This window comes from Calypte anna, chromosome 1 (genome assembly GCF_003957555.1).
Source record: "Calypte anna isolate BGI_N300 chromosome 1, bCalAnn1_v1.p, whole genome shotgun sequence".
In the NCBI taxonomy this organism is placed as follows: domain Eukaryota; kingdom Metazoa; phylum Chordata; class Aves; order Apodiformes; family Trochilidae; genus Calypte; species Calypte anna.
The window spans coordinates 41,651,097-41,673,687 of record NC_044244.1 but is presented as its reverse complement, the minus strand read 5'-3'; the positions used below and the strand labels follow the sequence as shown (position 1 = coordinate 41,673,687).

The 22,591-nt window shown below is 42.1% G+C and overlaps 3 protein-coding genes across 4 annotated transcripts in view; 1 reads left to right on the top strand and 2 right to left on the bottom strand.

Annotated features, from left to right (window-relative positions):
- Positions 1 to 15,577, bottom strand: part of LOC103525286 (NADH-cytochrome b5 reductase 3) — a 39,321-nt gene extending 23,744 nt beyond the window's left edge. The window contains exon 1 of the mRNA XM_030444834.1: positions 15,507 to 15,577. Within this exon, the coding sequence (XP_030300694.1) occupies positions 15,507 to 15,521 (15 nt within the window). The 5' untranslated portion in view covers positions 15,522 to 15,577. The remainder of the gene's footprint in view (positions 1 to 15,506) is intronic.
- LOC103525317 (poly(U)-specific endoribonuclease) lies at positions 1,186 to 10,583 on the top strand. 2 transcript variants are annotated; one of them, XM_030446604.1, is made up of 7 exons: positions 1,186 to 1,434; positions 5,589 to 5,684; positions 7,551 to 7,662; positions 8,824 to 8,945; positions 9,031 to 9,143; positions 9,722 to 9,875; positions 10,294 to 10,583. In XM_030446604.1, exons 2-7 carry the CDS (start codon positions 5,625 to 5,627, stop codon positions 10,549 to 10,551), a joined length of 819 nt encoding a protein of 272 aa, XP_030302464.1. In that variant the 5' UTR covers positions 1,186 to 1,434; positions 5,589 to 5,624; the 3' UTR covers positions 10,552 to 10,583. The 2 variants fall into 2 exon arrangements, with proteins under 2 accessions (XP_030302464.1, XP_030301754.1); XM_030445894.1 differs by having other exon boundaries at positions 1,187 to 1,434; positions 5,585 to 5,684; positions 10,294 to 10,571.
- Positions 11,334 to 15,585, bottom strand: LOC103525288 (lactosylceramide 4-alpha-galactosyltransferase). The gene is made up of 2 exons (XM_008490238.2): positions 15,507 to 15,585; positions 11,334 to 13,317 (listed from the first exon to the last, which is right to left on the bottom strand). The coding sequence occupies exons 1-2, from the start codon at positions 15,519 to 15,521 to the stop codon at positions 12,205 to 12,207; spliced, it is 1,128 nt and encodes a 375-aa protein (XP_008488460.2). The 5' UTR covers positions 15,522 to 15,585; the 3' UTR covers positions 11,334 to 12,204.
- Positions 15,586 to 22,591: the final 7,006 nt, after the last annotated feature.

Sequence of the window (22,591 nt, the reverse complement as noted above, 5' to 3'; positions counted from 1 at the left end):
GTTATTATGCCTCTTAATATTTACCAAGTCACAACTAGCAATGTCAATAGCAATGTAAATAGATGTGGTGCAGTTCCTGTTCTCCCCTCCCCCTGGGCCACACTGTAATGCCAACACCAGCCCAAACTGTTCCCGTTTTATTTAAAATGGCAGTGGGCCCAACATTGTTCATGCTTTAATTGCAAGTGCAGTGGGCTGAGACAACCCAGTACCTGGTACCTTCTCATCCTGATGCAAGTAGAGTGAGTTGGTACAATTAGTCGTTCTCTAGCCACACCTGGTGCTCCTTTTGCCTGGTAAACACATGTGAGACCCCTCTTGCCTGGATCACAAGCCCCCTCTGAAAGATACTGAAATAATCAAACACAAGTTGAGGCCAAAACAAAATGGAAAAGTACTGACCAAAGCCAATGATCTCAGACTCCATAAATATCAGTCCTAGGAAAGACCCTTTGAGCTTTACTGGTTTGCAGCAGGCTGTGTCCCTTGAGTTGGGATGCCTCTCAGGTACAGACTCTTTGAGGTTTAAAGACTGTCTGCAAACAAAGCTGACAGAGGACCAGGGGGAAGTCAGACTTCTTGACTTCAATCATTGCCTGTTGAGGAATGCATATGCATTGTGACAGTTCACTCTAAGCTTGAGAAGAGCTATAGGCTAGCCTTTTTCATCCACCTCTCTACCTGGCTGTGTGTTTGAGAACACACATTTGCCTTCACAGGAATGGGTGTCTCCAAACATCTTCATGTGTGTTTGCATGTTTTGTGTATATACATATATATATATTGATTTAGGGTACCTTGTAGTAAGTTAGTGTGAATCTCATCATTCTTGGAACTGTAACTAAGTTGCTGTTTAAATTATAACATATTCTACTGAATTACCTTCTTAATCTTTAAACTGGTTAATGATTAATTGCTGCTAAATCATAACTGTGCAAAATACTTCATCTGCAACAACAGAGAAGCACTTACTGTTAATTTTTTTTATCCACCTATAATTTTTTTGATCCCTGATTTAATATCATCTTCTCATTTATTGTCAAATAATACCTGTATATAGAACCCAGGTGGGAGAAAGCGGAAGTTGCCTTACTTGTGTTCCCTTCCATGCTGTTTGACTCCAGTGATAAGATGCAGGATCCTGGTGGAGGTGGCTTCAACTTCCTGGTCTGAGCACGCCTGTGCTGAAAGAAGTGCGAGACGTGATGCTGTCTTGACCCCCCACGGCTTCTTGTGGGGTTTGGCACCTCCTCCCTCGCTTTCTCCCTTGCCTCCCTGTGCTGCCTGTCAGTCTGAGTGACAGTCCTCAACAGGCAAGTGGAGGGAAACAGCACCATTCCTTGGACTGCCAGAAGGATTTCTGAGCTCCAGGTTGCATTTTCCCTGCTCAGTGTATTTGCTAAGAGAAAAACTTCTTCCTGGCATGGCTAATAGGTAAGAGGAAAATCAAAGTATTTTCTTTGATGTGGTGGGGATGGGATATATTCATCTGGGAGACATGTAGAAGGGAGTTCTGTGAAATGCAGCACTGCAATAGCTCTGCTTCCACTTTCTATTCTGGTTTCCTAACTCATCTGAGTGTAAAAAGTTGGTGAGATAACTAGATCAGAAGCTGGTTTAGCTAAAATAAGGTAATGGTAAGATCAGTTTTTCCTGTAATGTAGCTGATAATGTAGAATTAGTTATCCCAACATAACCAATGTTATAACCACCTTCCTGCCCAGGACATTGACAGTGTGTTTACCACTCTTATGCTTGTCCCATGACAATGCATTTTCCTTACCCCCTACCAACCTGTCTTCTTTATCCTTTGGTATTTCAAATACTAACTTTAAACTAAGAAAAACATCACTGCACTCAGGTGAAGGACATACACATTGGCATAAGAGGAAAATCAAAATAATCGTTTATATCTTCTTTTAACCACACAAGCTGAGGCATGTATTCCACAACATTTGAACCATTTTTAAAAAATTATTGGAAACTCCTTGTAAATGGCTGCTCATCAGGCTTTCCAAATGCTTTTCTTCTCGATGACAAGATTAAAGGCTTTTTAAAAATGTGATGCTGTTCAAAGGATCTCCAAAGGTAAATTAACTGTGGAGAAGATTACAATCAAACCTTCTTCATTAGTCTACTTCTCACCCATTTGCAATACATGTTTTTCTTGCTTTGACAATGCTACTTGCTCATGATTCATCACTGCCCTCTCTATTTTCTTCATATCTTACATAATTTATGATTTATAGCAATAAAAGACTTCTTCCAGGGTGCTGTTTTGGGTAGAATGAAGGTTTCAGACATGAAACTAATTTGGAAAGGCAGGCACACCATATGAATGTTTTGTGTGAAAGCTATGATAAAATGGAGATTCTTTTGCTCTAACTGCACTGCTGTTGCATTAGAGTTACTATTGCAAAAAGCCTCCCACAAAAGTTTTTTCAGCTTTTGCAAGTGCAGATTAAGCATTTGTGTTATTGGGGTGGTGCTTTGCACACATAAGCACATCCAAGGAAGAGTCCAGTTGGACAAAATCCAATTGGCCAGACTTCTTGCACAGAAATAATTTATTCTATGTGAAAGCACAAATCTAACACTGGAGAGATTTCACCATGGGAAATGATAAAAATCTCTGTTGTGAATCATTCATGCAATGTCATCAAAAAACAGAGTAAGTACACAACAATGCTCTTTTTCAGGAAAACTTTACCTGAATGCTCCATGTCATGGATTTGCATGAACGTGTTGGGCTTCTTCGCTTTGAAGTTGTCTCACTGCATATGTGTAAAGCTAAGTTTATGGACCTTATAAATACTGTTCAGAAAGCATTTTTTACAAGATGATGATAAAAGTTGCTAAACAAGTTCCTTGTTTTGCCAGGGATATATTTTTCTTTTTTTTTCAAGTCTTCAGTTACAATCTGTACAGGTGCTTTGCTCTGTTTGGAAACTAAAGGGACAATAAAAGGAGAGTAAAAGTCCATGATGATATTGTGATAGCATCCAGCAGAGAAAAAGGAGATAAAGGGTTTTTATTTTATAAAATTAAGTTACTTTAGAGTTTTGGGAAACATTTTATGAATGCAGAAATACATTAGTAGAAGTATATTTATTAAATAAATACGAGGATTGAATTTGGTAGGCATGCTCTTGCTGTAACCCTCTCCTGAGAAGGAATCTTGACCTTGCCTCTGTGAGCTCATGTGATATTTCATAACATTTCTAGGAAAAGAAAGATCAAACAGAGGCCTACTGTCCTTTATAAACACAGCACAAATCTGCCAAAAGCACACCATGAACAAGCAGTAGGTACTGAAGAGATTGAAGGTATTTCCTCTACAGGTGACTTTTACCAAAAGACATACATACTAAAACATATGTATATAAAATACTATATATATGGAACAAAATATTTTTTAAAATTACCCTTATCCTCTCTAAAATTTCACATAATTTGGATATTCAGCAGACAGAAGACTTCTATTTGCCACTTTTACTTCCTAAGTACAAACTGTATTTAACACAATATGGCAGTACTCAAAACAGATGGGATAAACTGATGCAGAGGAGTAGACAGTAGGACAGTCCACAACCCAGGAGAAAAGTGGTCCAATAAAACGAGGTCAGTCCAAGAGAATATGAATGTTGTTGACTGTAGGTGCTTGGTGTTTCAAAAACCATCTCCAGTACTGTTCTGTAAATTTTCTAACCCTGTTCTTGGGACTTCAGCAGAGCTGGTGGGACTTTGATTAATGTTGATTCATAACCTCTTTTGAGAAGGAACTGATCTTCTTTAAGACTCTCAAAAGAGCACAGAAGTACAGCTGCAAAGAAATACAAGTGCTGCTGTTTGTGGTTTCTGTGATACTCCATGAGGCTAAGGCCAGGGGAAGCTGAGCTGGTGCTTCAGCTGGGCTGTACAAGCCACACCTCTGCTGTGTAAGCAGAGCTTGGGATTTGGGAAAGCACTAAATACAGCCACTCTGACAGCCTGCTTCTGCTCCACTGTGATACCCATGGAAGTACTTGTTCCAAGAAAAAATAAATAAAGATCATAATCTCAGAGTATCACAGAGCCCGAGTGGAAAGGAACTGTAGTGCAGCTGGGAGGTGATGGCTCAGGCCCCAGCTGCAGGCAGACTGCAGTGAAGCAGCCAAAGCAGTTTGGTTGTCTGCCCTGTCCCTCTGTAAGAGGTTGCTATTCCTACTCTAAATAATGCTGAGTATAATATGAATATCGTATGTGTTCTTTATGCCCTCAGATGCTACAGCTTGTCCTCTGGTGTAATGTAAACTGGCTGCTTTTGGCTCTTAACTCGGAATTCCTCTGGTCACCAAGCTTTCAAGGAGTTAAGCACAGATGGCTTATGCTTTTCAGGATTTTAATCTTAGACTGTATAAATTCCATCCCACAGTTACACAGAGAATTCTGGAGAATTGTTCAGTAACATGGAAAAGAGTCCCAGTTCTCCAGACACAGTTGGCTACTCCGTTTCCTTCAATATGGAGCTTATCCCAGCAGTTTCTGAGCCAGGCATGAAATACCTGTCCAGGACAGGAGAAGGCATACAAAATCTTGCTGTACCACTTCTAGACTAATCTACCACCATTTGATTAATGCCTTCCTTTCTGCTATGATTTCTATTCTCAACAGAAATTGGTGAAAAATTAAAAATTATCAAGCAACTATTCTCTGGGCTTCGATGCGTGTGCTGGTTGGTAACAGATTAATTCAACTGTCAGTCATTTAAAGACTAATCCACTTCTCTTTCTTCTCAGCTCTGGTCTTTGTCTTGATCTTACGTGTTAGTGTGCCCATAATGACCTTGAAAGTGGAGTGGTTTCATCATAATAACAACCCTTCCTAAATCTTGTTGATAGATGGATGGATGAATAGATGTTTGAAAACTATTCACTATTGTGCAGGGAAAAAAATCCATTAAATGCAGAAAGGACAAGCCTGGGCAGGTTTGTAGATGTGTCAGAGATTGGTGTATGAGAGAACTGCATTGTGTGCAGACCTTTTGTTCAGAGTGTTAGTCATTCTTCATCATGCTAACTTTTTGCTAGATAACCATGAATGAAAGAAAGCATCTCTAGTGAGGAGATCTGCCCCTCCTTCAGGAAAAGGTTGTATATAAATTGCTGTTAGAAAACCATCATAGAGAGAATTCTTTGCTTCCTGTTTTGTTGTATAGTGTTGCTGCATGCTGATAACAACCTCCTCTGGTTTGTGTATGGAGTCTTCCTAAAAGAAACTACACAGTCTTCATTTCTATTTTAGTGCATTGAAAGCCACAGGAAGGCTTATTTACAATAAATTTGTTAAAAGATACTCTAAAATAACCCTAGAGAAGGCTCAAGTTTCCTTACAGGTTACCTGCATCCTTTAGATATGAACATGAACCATAAACTCTCTGGTTTTTAGAGAAGCATTGACAGGAAGGTGTGCAGAGAAGAGGAAGCTCTCCTGATGACAAGCTAGTATTCAGGACACAGAGAGACATTAGAAGAGTCCAGAAGTTATTTGCAGAAATAACACCATATGTCTTTTTCAACATGTAATTCTCCACATTTCTTGACAGGAAGGCCTTTAATCGTGAACTTTCTGAACTTTTCAATAAGATGTGGGATATGGACATCAACCGCCTTACACCTGGGAAAGACTACACCATTGATTTGCAGGTAACCAGTTGCTAAGTCACCTGAGGATTAAGGGTAGTATAGTACTGCTTTTTGCTCAGAGTGCTTTGTCATTTCCTCCTGTGGCATAGGCAGAACTTCTTAATGATGATAAATCACTTATGAAAGGGAACACATTAATGGGAACACAGAGAGCACATTAATGGTCCACACTACCTGAAGATTTGTTATAAGTGGAGTGTCTCTGGTGTCTGTCTTGGGTCCTCTAATATTTAGTATTGGTCCTATAACATTTAGTATCTTTAGCAGTGGCCTGGGGAGGAGATGGAGTGCAACCTTTTCAATTTTGCATATGACAATAAACTGATGTGATGAAGTTGGTGCATGCAAGTTCAGGGCTCCTCATTAGCTGGACCTAGACAGGCTGGAGGAACAGGCTAAGGAAGGAACATCATGAAATTTAACAAGGAAAAATGCAACCAGAACAGGATGCCCAGAAAGGCTTTGAAATCTCAAGCTCTGGAGGGTTTTTTCAAGACCCAATGTCAGCAATATGGTCTGAATTCAGTGTTGAGCATATTTTGAGCAGGACTAGAGATGTCATGATGTCCCTTCCACCCTAGATGTTTTTATGTATGTATGATTGCTTATATATATGCTCTGAGTGACTTGCAGTGAGGGAGAAGTAGAGATAGGTCACAAGTTATTCTTGGGAAAATTAGGGAGGAATTGGAGCAATTCCTATGTGTCCCCTGGAGAATGTGGAGTAGCACAAAGAGGACTGTGAGGGAGGAGTGGGCCTCACGTTTGACTAGCAGCCATTTCATTCTTTGCCAGCTCCGTATAGTGCGAATATGACCATGTGTTTTGCCCAAAAATTGCAGCAGGTCCCTGATTATTCAATATCCAGGTCTGTACTCACTCAAGTGCTCAAACACTTCACTTCAATGTTGCTTCATATTATAAGATATATATTTGTTGCTGATAAACTTGGAAAAAGGTACCTACCTCAGGCCAAAATGTGTGTGGGGAAAACTTCTCCCATCTGTTTTCTTCATTTCTCAGAACAAGGCTCTAGCTACCCCTTGCACACATTAAAAAACTGCTTCTCATATTTTTGTTCCTTGAGAGTGTCCTTTTTGGAACATAAACCTGAAAATTCTAAGAAAAGCCTCCTTTCCATTTTGGATGTGCTTATTGGTAACATTGATTAAAGTGTCCTTAAAACAGTATCAACCAGAAGTCTTTGAAAACTTCAGAGCACAGGAGGCACCAGTCCAAAGCCAGTGGAGTGCACAGAACTATTTCAGCATCTCTCTGGCACTGGAGCAATCACTTGTGCTTGCAGTCATGAAGTCAGAAAGAGAAAGCAAAGGCTGAGCCTGAGGGAGCCTACAGAGGAGTTGGATTGCTTAAGCATTACCACGAAGAATTAGACTGGCTAGACTGGGAAGCAGGGAGTCAGGAGTGAAACAACCCCTTGCTGCACTGCACAGTCTCATGATCTATATGCAGTAGGTCTGTGGGTTGCAAATGAACAGAGAAAGTGCACAAATCTCCTTTTTGTTTAGTTTTAGTGGGAGGGAGTCTTGGCTCTACAATACTTCTCATTATCATTTGTGATGGATATAGCATAGTAGCACAGCTGGTTACTGGTCAGAACTGAGCTATCACCACCACCTTTGAAAATGATGGCTGCAAAATTTCAGGCTCCTCCAGTTTAAGAGATGATGCCTCTCTTCTTTTTGTTGGCAGCTTTTCTGTAATGTCTTCTCCTGTTTCATAGGAAGACCATTCCCAACAAAGAATCCTGATAGGATCATGGGTTTTGTTTTGAATATTACAAAACCAGGCATTGTCTCCCCTAAGAAGACTTTTTTCATTGTTTTGCTCTACTGTTTTGCCTAGGGAAAAGCAAATGCTGTGCATCCAGGTGACAGTGCTGTCCAAGACAGAGCAGCCAGACATCTCTTCCACAGTGTGAATGAAGAACACCTGAAGAGCATAAAAACTTTTGCAAGTGAGACCAGTTCTTTTGTTAATGGTGGAAATGACATGAGATGTCTGTGTTGTTTTTTATGTGTTTGCCTGAAATTTAACATCATATATAATTTGCATGGTGGTAAAGATCATCAGGCCACATGTCATTTGAAGGTAGTTTCTATAGCATTTGCATGGAGGTTACCTGCACCCCCAGCCTCAGAAAGAACACCCTTTTGTTTCTTAGCCAAAATCTGAATTTCTATGTGGTTCTTCCACTGCAAGGTGAAATGAGCAAGACTCTTGTCATTGCTTTGATGTTATTCAGTGCATTGAAAAAGACACCAAATTCATCTTTTCTCCTTTGCTTACAGCTTTTAGCCCTTTCAGATAGCACTAGGTCCACACCTACTTCTTGCATTTCTGTTGAGGGCTATACTTTGAAAGTATGTTTCCTTCTCTGATGAGTCTTTTCCCCAGAAAAGAGTTTCATTTTGCTGGTTGAATAGTTGGCATAATGGGGAGCACTCCTCTCTGAGCCACACAATCCTGTGTCATATTAGGGCAGCTCTAGTACTCACTGAACGCTATGCTGAGTCCATTCAGCTCACTAACCTGGCAGGAAATTACTGAGGTTTTTAACTTCAAATATTTTTCTGTCACCTTTTTGTGCTGAATCATCCCCCAGCATCCACTGTGTGTCAAGAGCATGAAGAGATGAAGTGATGATAGGGAGCAGATGGTCAAAGGGTTGCAAAAGAGAAAATGAGCCCATCCACTCAGTGGCCGCATGCTCAAGCCATCTCATCTAGGTTTATGCTGTATTATTCCTCTACTGAAGTAATGCACATAAAGGTTTCTGCCAGCATGGCTTGTTTGTAAGCCTTTGTGTGTAATTTTGGTGGACAAAATATGATTTCTTTTGGTGGAAGATCATTTTCGCTTCAGCACATGGCTCCAAAATGAAGCTCAATAGAAAACTGTTCATCTCAAAAAGAAGTACAGTTTAGTCTGACCTTGAGTCACCCCTAGATCTACACCCAATAGTGTATCTGAAAATTAAATATGACATATAAATGTATGTTCTTCTCTAGGGGCTGTCAAGGCATATTGTAGCATCTTTTTATGATTGCAGCCTGTAATCACAGGTATGGTCTGTTCATCAGGGATGAGCATGGTGAAAGTTTCTCTTTTTCTGCAGCCTTCATTTCCTTATTGGACAACTATGAGGCATCAACCGGTGTAGAAGAAGTAGTGACTCCAGAAGAAATAGCTGAAAACAATTGTTTTATTGATGCTATCTTAGAGACAGAAGTCATGAAAGTGAGTAACAGAGATCTTTTTCAGTCACTGAAAACACTGAATTGAAAAGTAACCTGGGTATCTATCTTGGTTTTCTATCCTTCAGCTAGCTCATGAATATCTGCTTAAGAAAAACCTAGCCAAGCCAAACCTTGCCGATTTCAAAAATCAGCTCTATGACATCTGGTTCCAGCTCTATGCCAGGAAGGAAGGAGACAGGTATGTTAGATGGCTATGGCCCCTGATGATCTCTGCAGTACTCTGACTTAGGTAAATATAAGCTCGAGTGCCATCTGTTACACACAGACCTGGAAGACAGCCTTAGAACATGGTCTAAACCTGGTTTTCATCTGAGCTCCCAAACAAAGATTGTGTTTTAAGACTTACTGATCAGATACAGACTGTATTGACCCTTGGGATATAACATTGGTGTCCCTTAATCTCAGCCCTTCAACCACACACATTCATCCACTTGTCTGATTTGTTCTTCATTGGTTTGTCTAAGAGGTTCTTTATAGGAGACAGTGTCAGCAGCCTTGCTAAAATCTGCAAAAACAGCACTGATGCACCCGTGGCATTTACTAGCAACCTTCATCATCAAATTTAGACTTATTGGCTAGATTTCATTGCAAGTTTTGTGCAAATTAAAAAAGAAAACACAACAAATCAAGACAAATCTTAAAACTACTCACAAATCAACCTAAGCAAGCTTGTGCATCTTCTTGCCTTTTACCTCTTCCAATTTGAACTATTTAAACACAAAAAAGACCATTATATTATTCTCTGTTTCATTACAGACCTGATTCTTGTGGGTTTGAACATGTTTTTGTGGGAGAAACAAGGCGTGGTAAACAGATATTAGGTTTGCACAACTGGGTGCAGTTTTACCTTCAGGAAAAGCACGACCAAATTGACTACAAGGGATACATCACTCGGAAGAACAAAACCAGGGTAAGAACAAGCAGGGTGCCTTTGCAAATCAAACAAGTGGATCCAGAGATAAAAGATACATTAATGAATCAAGGCACGATGATGCAATCTTAGGCTCAGCTGCTTTGAAACCTAGTTTGCCCAGGTGTATATAAATAGAAAAATACTAGCATGCCCTCAAGCCCAGCTTCTTTTTTTGCAAAAATTATTTTAAAAAGTAGTGCTGGTGTTTATGGAATCACAACTGTGAAGCTTAGTTGACATGAAAGATAATATATGCTCCAGAGGACAGGGAAAAAGCTGTGCCCTGGCTGTAGCACCCTGGCACAGCAAGGATGACTGCATCTTGCAATGCCTTCAAAAATCTGGAGTCAGAAATTGTATTTGTCTGATCACAGCTGTGTTGGAAATGATTGAGTTGCTTTGTTTATGCTTTCAGCCTGATAAGGATGACCAAGTTTTGAGCATCCAGTTCAGCTGGAAGGGCTTGGTCAAGCCAATTGGAAGCACATTTATTGGTGTCAGCCCAGAGTTCGAATTTGCCATTTACACTGTGATTTTCCTCCTGGCTGAAGAAAAAGTCACACGTGAAAGAGTGAAGATAGAAGAATATGAGCTACAGATGGTTGTTTTCCGCCATGGGCACCACATTGGAACAGCATATCCTGTACTCCTCGGCACCAGTAGTGAAGATTAGTTATGTTACAGTGATTTCTTTTTTGTTGTTGGTTTTTTTCTTTTTGGAGGTGTGGGGAAAGGGGGGGAAACAGAGCAACATGACCAGATAGCAGAGTAAGTTGATGTGTTGTTTTGCACAACCCATTTTGAGTAAAAATGGATGACTGACTCACTTTTAGTCTGCAATTGAGCATTTAATCATTAGTATGCCATGACTTGGGTGTCTGATAAACCTTGAAATGTAACTGCTGCTCTTATTAAAGATTGGCTCAAACTTTTATCAGCCTTCCAGAGTGCATGATAGCACTGTACTTCTCAGCAGATAATGGAATTTTTGAAAAGGACATATTAAAATTGATACACGTTTCTCAGATTTGTTAGCTATTGCACATCTGGAAGAGCAATAACCCCACACTGCTTACATTTTGCCTTTCAGGAACTTCGATTTAGCAAATTATATTCTGATGTCCTGATTTATTAGGAGGTTGATTTCAAATGCACTTTTACAATGACAGTGCCCTAGATACACAGGGAGCCCATTCAGATGTGAGAATGGTCATGAGATCAAGAGCAGGTTGCATCATCTCTGCCCAGGTTTCCTAGAAGCCACAGTTCTCACCTAGAAGTTAAAGAAGAACTTTGACAGTCTGTGATGTAGCCACCTGTGTTTCCATCGTATAATCCATTTACGAGATTCCTAGTGAAAGCCAAAAGATGTCTCCAGGAGCACTGGTCCTAGATGCTGGAGCCAGTGAGTGGAGCTGGTTCTTCTGCTGCTATGGACCTGTCTGCCCCTCATCTTCCACAGTGTGTTCAATACTCCAGTGACAGGAAGGTATTGATTTTCCTTCTTGTTCCAATGCAGGTACTGAGACCCCCCTTGGATTTGCAATCCAAGGCAGATACTGAGACCCTCTAAGCATGTGACAAGGGCTGGTTAGATGTTCACACACCATGAGAATTTCTCCAGCAAAGCAAAAATCTTTACTCACACAGGTAAAAGGACTGCTTTTGGCTACTTCTTTTTCCAAAGATGACCAGAAAAATTGGCTTATGGCTGTGGAATGTAACAGGAGACAAGATAACTTGAAATAAAGTACCTTTGGGAAACAAGGTAAACTTTACACTGCGCCACGCAGGGACTTAAAATATTTTCCATTTCTTATAGCAATTTTCATGTATTCCCCGTGATTTCATCAGCCATAAGAATCTTTACCACTCAGGGACTTTTGTCCTGCAGTCTTCTAAAATGTGTCACATAGACTGGGTAGTATTTATTTACATATTTAGAAACTTTACAGAGGACAAGCCAAGGGTTCCTACAGCTGATGGAACTACACAAGAGACATTTCAGGTCTGCCATTTCAGAAAATTTAGAGAGCAGCAATAGAGGAGCAACTGTTCAGTGAACAAGTTCACCCATCCCTGCAGCATCAAGGGCTACTGAAGGACAACAAAGGAGTCCAAACTGGACTGGTGTATATTTGAAGCATATAGTATCTGAGGCAGATACTGGCAATAGTACACAATCACTGAGTTGTCACATAGAATTCCTGCTCCATAGGCTAGAAACCAACTCTGTAGAAGGTAAAAGGCACTCAGGTTCCTTCGGGTTGGAGAATTTTTCTGCAGCCTAAGGCCCACAGGTCACATTATAGGACTTCACTGCTCCTCAAGAGTCTCTCTTCATCTTTGCATATGTGGCAGGGCAGAAGTGAGAATACAGCTGAGCCAGCAAAGCCTGGGATGTGATCTCTAGCCTTGTCCCGTGGCTCAGTTTGTTCCATACATGCACTGCATAGGTGTTCTTTAGGAGCTTATAAAGCTCTGAGGAGCTGATAGCTTCAAATAACTTTTTCCAATCCTGCCACTGAATGGGATAAAATGCTTCTTGGGAAAGAGCACTTACACCTTTGCAGTTCATGTTGTTCTGGATATTGCTGATGGAGCACCACTTCTTGAAGACACGAGTTAAGAGCCCTGGGCCCTGATGGGCCCATATCCAGCCATTGTAGTTCTCCACAAAGTCCTGCATGCAAAGCTCTATGAACTCATGTTTGGGTTTAAAGGACAGAAAGGCCCCATTCAGTACATCCTGAGACTGGATACCAAGGGCATCGCTGAGGTTCTTTAAGTTCTTAAGCACAATGAAGTCTGTATCCAGGTAGATGCCACCAAATTTCCACATGATGGCAATCCTGCAGGCATCAGACAGCACAGGTAAGAAATAAGGTTCCTTCTGGTGCTCAGACTGCGAGTACCACTTAGCCAGAGGAGTCCCTGAGAAAAGCTCCAGCAAGTCCAGGGGACGGATTTCCACATTAGGGAAGCAGCTCAGCAAGGAGAAGCCCCAGTGGTTGGGTAAGGAGGCATTCCCACTTGCCAAGCCTTTCATGAGCACCACAACCCTTGTGCCAGGGTGTGTTCGGGCTGCTGACTCCACAGAGCATGTGAAGAGGTAACTGGGGTTAGTTTGCTCCGAGGTCTCCACAAAATACACATTGCCTGGTGAAGAAGGGGGTCCATCAGCAGCAGGATGGGGAAGGAAAGGTAAAAACAGTTCACACCTCCTTTTTGTAGGCAAGCTGTAGAGGTAGCTCTCAGCATCCTCCCCAGTTCTCAAGTAGAACATGACAGAGGCAAGGAACACAAAAGAAATGGTAAGGATAAACAGAGCCCTGATTCTGTGGGTCAGCAGCATTGTGGTCAGTTTTGTCAGACAGCTGGACATCCCGGACAGTCTTGTCCCCATCACAGCCTGCTCTCCCAAGACAGGCATCATGATCTGAAGGGCAAAAAAGAAGAAAAATACACTGACAGACAAGGCAGAAGACCATGAGCCTTGGCACAGTGCCACAGCAGAACAGAACCCCTTTCCTTTACCTCAGGGCAGCATGCTTAAACTATGCTTTTTGGTCATACCTGAAAGAGTTTCCTGGCTTCTCTGTAGTTGCACAAGGCCTCAAGTCTCACATCAGAAACTACTGCCCATCCCTCTCTTACAAACACAAAGTGAGGACAAGTCTCTCCTTTCTATGTATCACAAAACAAGACTGATCCTCAAGTTCTGTCTATGTATATTGTCCATGTATGTTTTGTTTGCCACTTGGAAGATTATATAGCATCTGACATACAAATGGCAAACAAACCTTCATGGTGGTGCACAACCTTGTCTGGAAGCAGCATTAGAGATCTTATCTATCATCCTCAAGAAATTCAGGTAATTCTAGACATGAGGTATCCACGCAAAAAAACTTAGGGTAAGGAAACAGGAATGCTCCTTATGAATATTCCTGGAGCTCTGTCAATAGACACTGTGTAGCACTGATGCCCTGATGAGAGTTTTTCTCATGATACACAGCCTGTCCTTCCCCAAAACCAACTACAATAGCAGACTCCAAGTGGTGTCTCTGGACCCTCTCCAGCCTGTCTGTATCCTTTTTGTAGAGTGTGAACCAAAACTGAATGCAATAAAATGCAAATAAATAAGAACTCCCTAAAGAGAGCTCCAAAGCTGCTTCCCAACCCTGTTCCCCTGCCAAGTCCTCACTTATGCTTTCTCTGGTACATGGTGCCACCTATCCCAGCTGTCACCAACCCAGCATCCAAAGGTCATGCTAGCTGTGACGTGTTCTGCTCTGCCAGTGGAATCATCTGGTGAAGGATATGCAATCCTCCTTCCACCCTACCCTACCCTACCCTACCCTACCCTACCCTACCCTACCCTACCCTACCCTACCCTACCCTACCCTACCCTCACTCCCTCTTTTCCTACTGCAAAAGGGAGGGATGGAGAGGAAGAGATTGTTAACAAGCCAGCAATGAAGAGAGGAGTAATTTTAGCTACATTTGCAGCACTAGCATCAGCATTTCTGCCCTTGCCTCCCCTTAAAGTGAAAGCCAGACAAACCAGCACTTCCTGGACCTACTACTGGGGCTTCAAGGGTCAATATACAAAAAGCACGCAAGGAAATTGCAGAGAGGACTGCGACTTTTATAACAAGAGGAAATGGTCTCAAGCTAAATGCCATTGCAAGGATGGTCAAGCATAGAAACTGTTTGCCCAAGTAAGTGGTTTAGTCACTATCCCTGGGGGTATTTAAAAGATGTAGATGTGGCATTTTAGGGTGTGGCTTAGTGATGGCCTAAGGCAGAGTTGGACTCAATTATCTTAAAATTCTTTCCAACCTAAATGATTCTAAGATTTCTCCTGCCTCCCTCTGTTCCGTCTCCAAATCCAGATACCTATGCTCCAGAACAGACAGCCTCAGGAAAGAACAAAAGCTTTAATCAAACAGATGTAACCAAACAGACAGAGATCAGGACAGAGGACCCACCTGGAACAATTCCACTTCCCATTCACCCATGATTACTACAACGGAGACACATACTAAACTGTTCATGTAGCCAGAAAATGACTTCTCAGCCATGCTGTGAGGCTTCCAAATGCAACAGCATGGAACTACCACTCTCCATTAGGCTTTGAGGCTTGGGGGACAGTGGAGAGGCAGACATTACACAAAGCATCAGGTCTAGATTCCCAGAACATTTTCTTCTACTGCAGAGAAATGTCAGCATGTGTTGTGTTATAGGCAGCAAAAAACCCCCAACAAAACTACTATTTTTCACATACCTAATTCCCCCTCCCTCCACACCACTGCCAGTCAAATCCTGTAAATCAACTGCAGAAGAGAAAGCAGGTACAGCCTTGAGGGCACAGTGTATTTGCCGTGCACAAGGCAGGAAACTGTGTCTCTCATCTAACAGTGAGCAAACTTCAAGGTTACATGCATATTTTTAGTAAGAGTAGGCATTTCTGCTACATCTGTACTTCTGTTCATTTAGAAATACATTTCTGCTTCCGTAGAGCAAAGAAGGACATTTTAGACACTGTTTTAGCCAGTCCATTTATGTCACAAAACAAATACTGGAAATGTGGCTCTTGAGCTGTCTCTGAAAGCAAACACTACTCACCTGTCCTGCTTTCATGACAACACAGAAGTCACTGCTCAGCTGGACAAAATTTTCAAGAGGTGTCTGAGAGCACGTATAATTCTACGGTCTGGCACTTCCTTCTTCTGAAAAGACATGGTGAAAAATGGAGACTGAACACGGGGAGAAAGCAAGCAGATCAAGGTCTATGTGACGTCATGTGTCTAACGATAGAATAGAGGGCAGTGGCTATAAACTGAAGAATAGGTGGTTCCATATAAATATCAGGAAGAAGTTTTTCCCGGTGAGGGTGACAGGGCACTGTCACAGGGAGGTTGTGGAGTCTCCTTCCCTGGAGACATTCAAAACCCACCTGGATTCATTCCTGTGCAAGCTGTTGTAGATGACCCTGCTCTGCCAGGGTGGGTTGGACTAGATGATCTTTTGAGGTCCCTTCCAACCGCATCTAATTAGAAATAAACGAGCAAAAAAAAAAAAAAAAAAAAAGGAAAAGGAAGTTGAAACTCCATTATCACATTATCACTACACACTAGGTTTTATACTGTGACAGGAAACTGTTTTCCTGTTTTCTGCTCCTTGACTGAGAATTCCCAGTGCTCCTGCCGCTTGGGTGGCTGCCACGAGAACTCAGGAAAGAGTTTCATAGAGCTGCCTCCTCCCACCCCAAAAGTTCCTTCCTGAGTGTGCCTTTGAACACAGACTCTTTTGACCAACTAACATGTTCATCCATTTGGGAATATCTCCTCTTATGATAGACACTTTATTGAATGGCTTTACCAAATTCCCCCATTTTATGGCAGAGTTACATGTCCTGTGCTTGATGGCAGCTGACCATACCCTAGTGAATACATATTGACACATTGCTAAAATATGGCCTTTATCCATATAGCCACTCAGTTTTGGTCTTTGTGCATTTCCCACTCAGTTGCCTGCCACAAATCTTAGGCCTTTTGTTCTGTTAGCTTCCCAGACCCCTCTCCCCTCCCCAAATCCTTCCATGCACTGCGGTGCCACAGATGGATCCATAAGATGCAAACAATGGGGAAGCTCTTTGGAAAGCACCTTAAGCTATTCCCAGCCCTCCCATCACTGAAGCTCTCCAGGCCTCAGGTAAAGGCTCATCTAGTCACAAAAAATCATGGAAGTGCTGGGATGGGAAGGGACCTCTGGAGATCATTTGTCCAGTGTCCCTGCTCAAAGCAGTCTCATCTAGAACAAGTTGCTCAGGACCATGTTCTTCTTTGTTTTTGACCTTGTCCAAGGACAGAGACTCCACCATTTCCCTGGGCAACCTGTTCCAATGTTTCACCACTATTTTTTTCATTCTAATTTCTCATATTTCTATTTGTGCCCTTTGTATTTCATCCCATCATTGACTTCCACAGAGAAGAGCCTGGCTTTCTTCTTTATCCCACCCATCTCCATTCAGGTACTTATACACTTTGACAAGACTGTCCCTGGGGCTGCTCCTCTCCAAGAAGAATAAGCAGAGCTCTCTCAGCCTCTCTTTGTATGGCACATGCTCCAGTTCCTTTCCCATCTTAGTGGCAGCTTTGCTGGACTTGCTCCAGAAAGTCCACATTTCAGTTTTACTGAGGAGCCTTGAACCAGCTCTCCAGATTTGTCTTTTCTCCTCTCCTCAAATCTATCACTGCATCAGCTCTGTTTGCTTGAAGCCACAGCAGGCTTTATCTCACCAAACTTCAACAGCCTGTGGTGTAGGCACCTGTGTTTCCATTAGAGCAGTGGTGCCTGCAGTCACTTTTCTGCTTCTGTAATTAGCATTAGGGTTAGGTGGATGACCCTGTGTGTACTAGAGCCCCAGTGAAAGCCATAAAATGTATCCAGGGACACTGCTCCTAAATCCTGGAGTCCTTCTGCTGGTGTGGACCTCTTTACCCCTGCTCTTCTGCAGTGTGTTTTCTCCTTCTTATTCCAATGCAGAAACAGGCAGATGCTGAAACCCCCTGAGAATGTTGACTAAGACTAGTTAGATACAAACCACAAGAATTTCTTCAACAGATCAAGAAGCCTGCTAACGCATATTTCTGACAAGACACAGTTTGCAAAACACTGCATATAATTTTCACAACCTTGCTTGCTAAATTTAAAAGCCTAGCTAGTCAATGCAGTGTTTGAAATACACAACGAAAAAAACATGCAAACAAAAACTGTGAAATGTACAGAGCCATCTTACTGCATCTAAAGGCTGCCATTTACATGATAGGAAGTTTTCCTTGTTGGAAGCACAAAAAGGATAAAACATAATGCAAAGGGAACATAAATAGAAGATCTTCTAACTCTGCTGTGCAAGGACTTCCACCAATCAGATGTTCCTGGATCAGCACGTGCTCACATCAACTTTTGATGCCCAAGGGGTACTGGAGCACCCTGTGAGCAATGGAGTTTCCTGCCCTGCATAACTGTAAATGTGCTTCACTGATATTTTCCTTGTTAGTAAAACCACAGTCAGCTATCTGGAAATAATCAACACTGAATGACAAGTAGATGACCGGGTGATGGTACAACATAAATTGTACATGAAGCCAAACAAGCATCACCACTTCCTGCAATTCTCTACTTTTTGAATTGTCGCAGCAGATACTCAGAAGTCCCTGCAACCTGGCAAATCATTCCTAATAGGATAAAATGTACACTGTTGAGTGCTACTGTTATAGAACATCATCAGATCTTAGTGACAGCTCAAGTGGTGACAAGAAATGGCACTACAGAAAGTGTAGAAATTCATAAGGGCATGCACCTAGCAATGTCAGAGAATGAAATGTTACATTCTCAGTTAACATTGAAGGCAATTAGAATTGCTTTTACATAATTACATCAGAACAGTATCATTCCCAGACTATAACTTCTGTAGAAGGTCTTAAACCTTAGTATAAACAAATCTCTTAGCCAGGGGGTCAGAATTTTACAAGAAAACTGTGTCTGTGTATATTGCAGAAATGCAAATGTTGTTTGCAGAGAAGAATACAAATGAAGGATCTATATAAGGACTTTCTTGATTTTGTTTTCCTTCTGTGATTTAATGGATAAATTAGCAGATTTAACCTATAAAGCTAAACAGACCTGCAAATACGCTGAAAACTACAGGAAAGAAGGCACAAAGGAATCACCTAGCTATTAAGTACAGCTGCTGAGCAAAATGGAAGAAGAGGGAGAACAGAGAAATGCAGCCATAGCCTAAGGATTCTGATTTGCCTAAAACGTTGCAAGAATAAACCTGCAAAAGAGAAGCCCGATGATCCCTGATAACCAGACACTGATCACCTGCCCAAAGGGATCAGAAAGGGTCATCACTTGGCTGCCTGTTACCTGCTGAAGCTCATGCTTGCTGCTAAACAGACTCTTTGTCCTGACATCCGGGCTGCTCTCTCTGCAGCTTACCTGCCCGTAGAGTGCAGGGAAGAAACAAACCCAGCTCCTTGGTAGTGAGGATGAGAGAAGCTGAAGTGCTGAGCAGGCAACTGCTGAGGCTGTTGAAAACAGGTAGAAAAGTCAAAATAAATCAAATAAAAATTTGAATATGGATATACTTATATATACAGTACTTCCAGACAAGAGGACCCCTAGGAAAACTGGAATTGTGATTGAGTGTTCCCACAGTGTAGAATAAGTATTCCCAGTATTCAGCTGACATAACCCCAGGTAGAGGGAGCAACTCCTCCTTCCAATCTTGTGAGCAATTTGACTCAGTTTTGAAAGGAAAATAACCAGTGCTTGTCTGTGAGCCTACCTGCATGTAGTACACATCTCTACAGTTACTGGGAAGAAGACCCAAACCTTGTGGCATCCACCTAGTAGATGAGGTGGATTCTCTGCTCTCAAAGCGTTGCCGCTGCCCTCCCTTTTTATTCATTTGTTATGTTGGCTTCTTGGTCCCCACATGTCACCAAGCATTGACAGAAATGCAAGGCAACTTTTACACTCATCCCTGGAGAGAGGAACATTTGAGAGAAACATAACCTCTATCTAACTCTGTTATTAACCAAAACTGATTGAGAATGTAAATCTCTGATGTCCCTCAGAACATGTTTCAATGCAAATTTACAAGAAAGAGTGGATTGAGATGATTTTGTATCCAAAGCAAGCAGCTTTGGATGGTCTCTTTCATAGCCAATATTTTAAAGCAATAGCTGTGCCTTCTCTCATGCCCAATTCAACTACTATTGATGTGGTCCTGGGCAATAAAAATAGCCTTCTGGGTTTAGGGAAGGTGCTGCTGGGGAAGAAAAGGAGAGAACTGCAGCTCTTGGGATGGAAACTGGTGCTAGAGGCATTAAAGTAGGGATGAGCTGGAGAATCTGGTACAGGTGAGATTGGCCAGAATATGGCATAAACATCCAAATGTGGCTTCACAGGCTAAATGAAGGTTCTGTCTTTGTATCTCTCTCTTTTGTCTTTCATTGCTTGTCTTTGTAGTACAATTTTAGCACAACTTCAGCTACCATATGCAACTAAACTACTCAAAAAGCTAAGTTTATGATAATAAGTTGATACATAATTACATGAAGAAACAGGGCAACACAGCTGTGATGAGTCTTGAAAGAAATCATTGCACCACTCCCAGTTGTCTTTAGGAACACAAACCAAGCACTGTTGCATTCAGTGATGCCCCTTCAGGTAAGCACAGAAAGGTCAGAGTTGCAAAGATCATCCAGTTTCAAACACCTTGTGTGAGCAGGGACACATCCCACTTGACCAGGCTGCTCCAGAGCCCCATCCAACCTGGTCTTGAAAGCTTCCAGGGCATACAAACAGAAAAACATTTGAGGAGATGTGTAAATTGGCTACAAATTCAGTAAAAAAAACAAAAAACAAACAAACCCCCCAAAAAAACCAGAAAGGAAAAAGGTCCAGCAACATGTTGCTGCATACACAGGTAGCTGTTAGGGGTCTTGAACAGTATCACTGATCACCAGCCTGATAGAAGTATTTTTGTGATCCATCAGAAAACAGCTGAAGATCTCAATTTTTTCCAGATTTACATTACTAACAAAAGTAGACGAGATAAGATTTGACAATGCCAAAATCCTGTGGGTGACTAATCAGTCTTTTAGACATAGGAGCACTGGGCTGTGCCAAACAGGGATGAATCCCCCAGATAATTCCCTTAATATTTAGGGGAATTAGTACCTAGCATTTTCTCAACAGCTTTAGAGCTCCTCCTTCTGACCCTAGAGAAGAATGGCAGACCAAGCATATGCAAATAACTGAATTGAAATGAGAACAGGTATTGTAATTGCAACAGGTATATTAGACCAAGCTGTAATATACTGCAGCTATAAACAAGGGGCACTTTGTGGCACCTGTATCTTAACTGTATCTTTTGTACTTAATCACAACTTCAACTTTCCAGAGTGAACCCTGCAATGTCCAATTTCTCTAGCATGTTTATTAGAACTAAGTTTTTCTCCTACAACAAAAGAAAGAAAACTTAAAATGCTCACTCATACAGGTCTAATGCAGTGCTGCATAGATATTCTGTAAGGTATGAAGAATTAGAAGCAAGCCATAGCAAAGTGTCAGAGGATATTGGCAAGTTTCTGCAAAAAATAAACAGACTGTGGATAGAAACGACATGGCACTTTTTATAGTTGTTCGTTCCCAAATCACTGTACAAAATGTAGCCATTGATGTGTTGGCATATTGCTGAAATTACCCAGAAAAAAATTCAAAATATAGATTCTGACATTTGCAGCTGAGAGAACTGATGAGGTACATAAGTAATGCATTACTCAGGGGACAGCACTGGGACCAGTGCTGTTTAACATCTTTGCTGGTGACCTGGACAGTGGAATTGAGTGCACCCTCAGCAAGTTTGCTGATGACATCAAACTGTGTGGTGCAGTCAACACGCTGCAGGGAAGAAATGCCATCCAGAGGGACCTTGAAAGGCTTGAGAGGAGGGATCATGCCAGCCTCAGAAAGTTCAAGGTCAAGTGCAAGGTTCTAAACCTGGGTCAGGGCAATCTCAAGAACAAACACAGGTTGGGCAGAGAATGGACTGAGAACAGCCCTGAAGAAAAGGACTTGGCAGTGATGGTTGATGAAAAGCTCAACATGAGCTGGCAACATACGCTTGCAGCCCAGAAAGTTAACCATATCCTGGGCTGCATCAAAAGGGCATGATCTGCAGGTCAAGGGAGGTGATTCTGCCCCTCTACTCCACTCTAGTGAGACCCCAGCTGGAGCACTGTGTCCAGTCCTGGAGCCCTCAACACAAGAAGGATATGGGGCAAGTCCAGAGAAGGGCCATGGAGATGATCAGAGGGCTGGAGCACCTCTTCTACAAAAACAAGCTGAGAGCATTGGGGTTGTTCAGCTCGGAGAAGAGAAGGCTCTAGGGAGACTTTATAGCTGCCTTTCAGTACCTGAAAAGGGCTAACAAGGAATGCTAGAGAATGACTTTTTACAAGGACATGCAGTGACAGGATGAGGGGTAATGTCTTTGAACTTGAAGAGGGTAGATTTAAGTTAGACATTGTGAACAAATTCTTGACTATGAAGGTGTAAGACAGTGAAACAGGTTTCCCAGAGAAGCAGTGGATGCCTCATCCCTGGAAGTGTTCAAGAACAGGCTAGAGGGGACTTTGATCACCATGGTTTAGTGGGAGGTGTCTCTGACCATGCAGGGGGGCCAGAACTTAATGATCTTTAAGGTCACTTCCAATCCAGACCATTCTGTGATAAGTAATGGCCACAAATGGAAAATTCCATCCAGTCATGTCAACATCATGACATGGTCATTGGTCGGTGGTCGCCTGGGACTTAGTGACCATGAAATAATAAAGTTTTCAATATTCAGGGATACAAGGAGGGTCGTCAATAAGACCTCTACGCTGGACTTCCGAAGGGCAGATTTTGACCTCTTCAGAAGACTTGTTCGGAGTATACCCTGGGAAACAGACCTTGAAAACAGAGGGGTACAGGAGGGTTGGTCGTACTTCAAGGAACAAGTTCTGAAAGCACAGGAGCAAGCTGTCCCAATATGCCGAAAAGCGAGCCGGCGGGGAAGACGACCGGCCTGGCTGAATTGGGAGACTCTGAAAGAAATTAGGGTTAAGAGGAGGGTCTACCAATTATGGAAA

Bases quoted from the DNA above. Each gene is read 5' to 3' on its own strand.
- LOC103525317 (XM_030445894.1), top strand. The intron at 7,663-8,823 runs GTGAGACCAGTT...CTTTTTCTGCAG, and splicing joins GAGCATAAAAACTTTTGCAA to CCTTCATTTCCTTATTGGAC. The intron at 9,876-10,293 runs GTAAGAACAAGC...TTATGCTTTCAG, and splicing joins CTCGGAAGAACAAAACCAGG to CCTGATAAGGATGACCAAGT.